This window comes from Osmerus eperlanus, chromosome 16 (assembly GCF_963692335.1).
Source record: "Osmerus eperlanus chromosome 16, fOsmEpe2.1, whole genome shotgun sequence".
Classification (NCBI taxonomy): domain Eukaryota; kingdom Metazoa; phylum Chordata; class Actinopteri; order Osmeriformes; family Osmeridae; genus Osmerus; species Osmerus eperlanus.
This window is the reverse complement of record NC_085033.1, coordinates 12080267-12086610: the sequence shown is the minus strand read 5'-3', so window position 1 is coordinate 12086610 and position 6344 is coordinate 12080267. Positions and strand designations below refer to the sequence as shown.

Sequence of the window (6344 nt, the reverse complement as noted above, 5' to 3'; positions counted from 1 at the left end):
CCTGCCCTTCTAAAACCATGGCAGGTAATCATGGGCCCATTATTCTGGTTGTATTCTGGGTTTGAAAGCTTTTAGAATAGACTCATCATGGGCAGCTGTTAGCAAGGTGGTTAGTGATGGTTGGAGCCTGCTGTTGAGAATTTGTATTTTCTAAATGCCTGTTGACGAACAGGAATTATTTGACTGGCTTGGTGCAAGAAACAAAATGTTGCTTTCTAAACAGATGAAGAAGTGAGATATGAATTTCAAATGGGAACGTCCAATATGCATACCCCTGTACACTTCAAAGAAGTAACTTTCACTGCCACGGTTCCACCGCATCTAGTCAAAACCTAAAGATCACGTGAGAGGAATGTGCAATAACAGCGTCCCCCGTACAGCGCGCGAGCGACTGCGCTCTGTTCATCCGTTACACTTTGGTATTTCAGAGCCGGTGACATGAACAAGGTTGCGCTCACGCTCAGTTTTCCAGGAATGGGCACACGCACACGGCGCTGTTTCTGAATGTAACCTTTGTTTTTTTTTTCTTTTCATTTCTTTCTTTTGTTTTTCTTTGCGTATCTCCATTTTTTCCAAACCAACCAAATCGCCATGGCTTGGCCGTGCATCAGTAGAGTGTGCTGTCTGGCTCGGTTCTGGAACCAGTTAGATAAATCGGATCTTTCTGTACCTCTGACTATTCAGAACTACTCGGACATTTCCGAGCAAGAGGTTCGATCCGTGACCAAGCAGGTGCCAACAAATCTGGTTCCGAGAAACAACTATTCCACCCCGGACCACCGTGGCTCCCCGCCGGCAGCGGGGGAAGCCACAGGGAACCGGAGATCTCTTAGGGGACGGAAAGAGCCCAGCTTCAAACCCAGAGAGGATTACCAGCCGTCCGGTGTGCCTTTCCAGAGTGTCACCCAGTATAAACAGGATTTCAAACCCTGGCCCATTCCTAAAAAGGAGAATTTCCCTTGGATTAGCAATGGCGGGAAATCGGGTGACAGCATTTCGGATAGCCCCTTAAACAGTCACCCTAATGCACACCCACATACGAAGGATGAAAGGGTGGAGAGAGAAGAACGTAGCAGGGCACCCAAGTGGGGAGAACAGCACGGGACTGGAATAGCCAAAACCAGCTCTTACAGGTAGGTTGTAGTATGTTTATAACTCAGACGATGTTGTCTTTTTAGAACCTTCTTTTGGCAGCACCTGGCTTTGTCTACTGTCTCCAGTGTTGCTTCACGCACCATATCTGCATAGCCGACTTATCTAACCTGTCAACGTTTGGAATGCAGTGCTGGTTTCTCAGATAGGAAAATAAAAACGTAGTCATATTTAAAAGTAGGCAGTGCTTATAGGCACACAAAACGATGTTTACACAGCCTAGTCATATTCTAACATATAGAAATGCTATGAATTATGTAAAGCCTTAACTCACTGTCTAATTTATTATTCACTAAGAAGCCCATGGTACAGAATCTACAGATTTCATGCACAGAAGATGACAGTTGGCACTGATCGACTTTCAATGCATTCGGAGAACCGTTGGTTCCAGCACACACAGTGGCCACAAACACTGTCTATATCATACATGTCTGTTGCAGATAAACCGCAGACTAATCTCGATGACAGATGTTGTGTCAGGCTGTTGCAGTCAACCTTTTGATGTCGGCTACAGCACGCCAGTCCTCCACATCTCCCCCGCCTCGTCTCCCCCCCAGCATTGAGCTGTAATCTCATTCCGATGAGCCTCACCCATCCGTGCCCCCCTGCTCTCGCCCCCTGACGGGCGTCACTCCCCTCACGCCCCATTGGGGCCTCATCATTAGGGCTTCGCTCTCCAATTGATTGGCTTGTTCGCTCATGCCTCTAATATCACATTTCCACAGCCTCTCAAACACAAACACTTTGGCTGCTGTCAGACCGGCCGCATGATTAGCTTAGCATAATATACACTGTAACATGATTTACTCCCCTATGTTGTGTAGCATTTATTCGGTGGAGGATGTAGCAGAATGTATGAAGATGATGAGGATTTAACAGCACAGGTATTCCTATTTCCCTCCCCTGTGATACCTCTCCACAGGCAGGAGTACAGGGCATGGACGGGGGCCAAACCAGCCAAGAGCTCCAGGAAGCCCCCTCCAGCGCTGTACGCCAGCCCCGGCCAGGGGGTCACCTACCCCTACAGCAGCCCTGGGGCTGGGGCGCCCCACCTGCCCCCAGAGACCAGCTACCAGGCCGCCTTCAGCAGTGGAGAGGCCCACAGACACCCAGAGCCGCAGCACCAGGGGGACCACACCACCAACGCAGCCACCCCCACCTTGCAGCCCATCTCTGCCCCCCTGCAGCCCAGCCCCAGCCCCATGCCCTGCAGCCTGCAGCAGAGCAGCCTGTCTGAGAGGCCCGGCCTCAGTGTGAGCACCAGGGGAGAGGTGAGACCCAGGGCCTGGCTCTGCCATGTGTGTCACGCTGGGGTTTCAGGGCACAGGCCCCCTCAGCTTATGCTTCTGTGTTTTGCCATGTCATGTTAACATATATGAGGGCATGTGTGATGTACAGTACTGTTTTTGTGCTTGATTGCGGCTGGTAGTTTCAATGGCAGTTTTAGCGTCAGACTGCCTGGTGCTTAAAGTCGTGTTGGGAGACCCCCCAGGTGGCCACTGCGTCATCCAACACACTGTCCTCAAGCAGCTAACAGTGACCCAGCTGTTTAAACAGGACACGCGTTACGTAACGGCCCAAAATCACTGGGCTCATGACTTTGACCTGGATAGAGCAGGCATGATGGGCAAGAAAAGTAAGTAGATATTCAGAGATTATAAAATGTCATTTAAACTGCCCCCATCCTCTCCCCGGCCAGTGGTGCCAGGGTCAAACATTGCATGATAGAAGTTCAACCTTTTTTTTTTCTCCCAAATCTCCAGAGGTTTGGTGTCACCTCTACCCCCCCCCCCCCCCCCCCCCCTTCCCCCACCGCAGCACTCTGCCATCTGCCTGCGGAGGGCTGGTGCTGGGCAGGCATGACCTGTTCATGAGGAAAGGACAAGCAAATCTGCCCACCAGGCTGTCACTCAGTCTCCTCATTCTCAAACCTGCCCCCATCGCAAGTTTCACTTTTTATTTTGATACATATGGACATTTGTCAAGGAAAAAGGTTACAGAATGTTTTGTCAGTGAAAGTTTTACAGTCCAATCACCTTTAGGGTATTCTTAATACATATTAGAGTAGGTGTTCCTAAATGTGTTGAGATGGAAACAATACACATTAAACTAGAATGTTCTACAATGCTAATGTTCCGGAATACTCTTCTGCTCTACAGTTCTAGAAGACGATGTAGAGAGGAGTCATTGGCAGGTCAGAGACTCTAATAATAACTGTGTCCCAGTTGGAGTATGAGTTAAATGTGTGTTCGAGGTGTGTGAGGATGAAACTGGGCAGGTATTGAGTAGGTGGTGCAGGGGTGAATGGGTCCAAATGAGAAAGTTGGTTGCGTTGCACATGTATTCAAAGTAGACATTTATCCTAAGTAGCTACCCACTAGTTCATCTCTATTTGGACTTCTGCCTCGTAACGCCCGCACCTCACCCCCCTGCAGCCAGAGGCCCCGTGCAGCCTCTGCTCAGCCTGCCAGCAGCAGGAAACAGCACATGAACACATAGGGTCGATATCCCCTCATCCGCCACAGTCACTGTCTGCCCACGCTCTGCCAAACTCCACGCCCCCCCCCCCCCCCCCCCCCCACTGAGGTGTCTGACCAAGCAATAAACACACATTTCCCTTCTCAAACACACACCAATGAACGGTCACCTGCTAAATTCAGCATCAGCAGATGATCATTTTGGAAGAAAACCTAGAGTGTCCAGAGGACTCAACCCTAAACACCAGCTGAGTCATTACCTGGTTCCACTTTTAGACTTTTCATCGGTTTATGTTTTAACGCAGCCATTATGAGAATTAAAACATAAGTCCCGATTATGCGGCTGAAGCTCAAAATCGATGCACTCAGTGACGGTGATGAGTGATTAAAAGCACATTGTTCCTCACGTCAGTGCCTCCCCTGTCGCCTAGGAGACGGACGACTGAGGGTTCTGCAGGACGTTTGTTTCACAGTTCCAGACCTGAGACTCATTCTAGTTTTCAGACACAGCAGAGGGACGTGTTCTAGACCTGGAACAGGTGATTCGTCAGGCTGATCCTGAAGTGTGAAATGAAAGGGGAAGTAGCCGTTTTCAGAATCGCTGTAGTGTAGCTGTTCAACCTGGGATCTGGCATCTGACCAGGCAGACCAGGCAGACCTCACCTGGAGGAACACCAAAGAATGTTGAATGAGGACAGGTGCATGGCAAATGGATTCTGCAGTGTAGATAACATAACTGATTTCACAGTACCCAGGCCACCACAGTGATAAAAAAACAACAACTAAACATTCATTTAAAACGATTAAACTGTAAAAGTCAATTGCGAAAATATTGTTTGAATCCATAGGGGTGTTCCATAAACGGTTGACAAGGACAGATAGGCAGTGTTTGTGCTTCGAATGGCACTCAGGTGGATGAACAGAAGAGGACTGGGGAATAGTGTTCACACTGGCTTTCAACTGCATGAAGAGGGCATAAAGCAGGCTGCAGAGACATAGCATCCTACAAATCAGCCCTGGCATTATGTACCCTCCATGTACCCTCCACCCCCCACACACTCTCTCATTCCCAACTCTCCTAGCCCCTCTAGCTGGAACCCTCTCTACCCTCCTTCCTCCTGTATTTTGTCTCTCTCCACCATTGTCTCTCCTCTCACCTCCCCCCTCCCTCCCCAGCCCCCCCCCCCCCAGCCTCTCCTCCTCACACTTGGACTGTTTCCCTTTTCCCACGCTGCCTCCGACTATAGAAGTCTCTTGTGCCAAATCGGCAGGGTTCTGTTCAGGGACAGAGGGAGAGATGGAGAGCAAAAAGAGACAGAGAAGGGAGGGTGGGGTGCAGTGAAAGAGAAGGGGAGACAGAGAGAAAGAGAGGAGAGGAAGAGATAGGGAGGGAGGTGTGAGAGACTGAGAGGAGAGAGAGAGAGGGAGGTGTGAGAGACTTAAGAGGAGAGAGAGAGAGAGAGAGGGAGGTGTGAGAGATTGAGAGGAGAGAGAGAGGGGGAGGCGTGAGAGACTTAGAGGAGAGAGAAAGAGAAGGGGGGCAGAGAAAGAGAGGAGAGGAAGAGACAGAGAGGGATGTGTGAGAGACTGAGAGGAGAGAGGAAGAGAGAGTGAGCCACATGATAGATTATTTGCCATCCTGTTAAAGCGTGATGTGTTGCAGTGGGTTGCAGTCTTTTTAGCGAGAATCTAATTTAGGCGAGGCAGACCTGGCTGTTGCACAGAGTGTAAAAGAGAGTGAGTGGGAGGAGGGAGGGGGTGAACACACACACACACACATCATCTACTTTGTTTGAAGACATAGTTTGACAGATTTCATAATATGTACAGACAGCTCCTGCTCCAACCAACAGCGTAGTCACATTTTATTTCTCATTTTACTGCTGAGAGGATTATTGTGACATATGGCACTAAACCTCCTACTCATAGAGATGTTTTGATAATCAGACAATCAATGCCAATTCTTCACTTGTAGCATAGCAATTCATAGTCACAGACCGCTGGCAGGAATGTAATTCCTCAGTTGCAGCGCCAGTTCCTATGTACAGTATGTGTGTGTGTGTGTGTGTGTGTTTGTGTCCTCTAAGAAAAGCTGCCATCAGCAGCTTACGGTAGCAGTGATGTATCCTGTCTGCCAGATCTCTGACAGCAGCCCTGATGCATTGTGACTACCACCCAGATCATCCCTTATCACATCCCAGAGTAACCTTTCCTTTTATAGATGGTCATTCTGGATGTGTGTGTGTGTTCCTCAGGTGCAGTTGGTGAAGACCAAGCTCTCTCCGAATCCCTCCGCCGTGTTTCAAAGTGGGCCGAGGATCTTCAACATCTGATGTTCCAAAACCAACCATTCCACTGGGCCTAGAGTCACAATCTGTCTGTTCCACACGCCACGAGCAATCTATGCAAGGGAATGTTCTAGACCAGTAAGGCATTGTCTGTAGAATGTCTTCAATTATGTAATTGTTGAAAGAGAATAACAAACCAGATGTCACAAACAATAGAATACTTTTACAATCCTATCCCTATTGCTATGGAATTGAATATGCATGTAAGAAAATAGTTTGAAAACAAGCTTTTGAAGTATTAGACACTCAAAAAGAGAAACTGGCTGCTTGGTATATTGTGTGTCGGCCTGTTTGTACAGTATGTATGTTTCTGTATGTACAGTATGTGTACACCTGTTACTTTGGAATGATTTTGTCCTTTCCTGTG

At 48.6% G+C, this 6344-nt stretch overlaps 1 protein-coding gene across 1 annotated transcript; it reads left to right on the top strand.

Moving 5' to 3' along the window:
• The first annotated feature begins 395 nt into the window (after positions 1–395).
• On the top strand, positions 396–6218 carry map6d1 (MAP6 domain containing 1). Its single transcript, XM_062481040.1, has 3 exons — positions 396–1133; positions 2075–2423; positions 5885–6218. The coding sequence occupies exons 1-3, from the start codon at positions 592–594 to the stop codon at positions 5960–5962; spliced, it is 969 nt and encodes a 322-aa protein (XP_062337024.1). The 5' UTR covers positions 396–591; the 3' UTR covers positions 5963–6218.
• Positions 6219–6344: the final 126 nt, after the last annotated feature.

Bases quoted from the DNA above. Each gene is read 5' to 3' on its own strand.
- map6d1 (XM_062481040.1), top strand. From the start codon at position 592: ATGGCTTGGCCGTGCATCAGTAGAGTGTGCTGTCTGGCTCGGTTCTGG. The intron at 1,134-2,074 runs GTAGGTTGTAGT...ACCTCTCCACAG, and splicing joins GCCAAAACCAGCTCTTACAG to GCAGGAGTACAGGGCATGGA. The intron at 2,424-5,884 runs GTGAGACCCAGG...TGTGTTCCTCAG, and splicing joins GTGTGAGCACCAGGGGAGAG to GTGCAGTTGGTGAAGACCAA.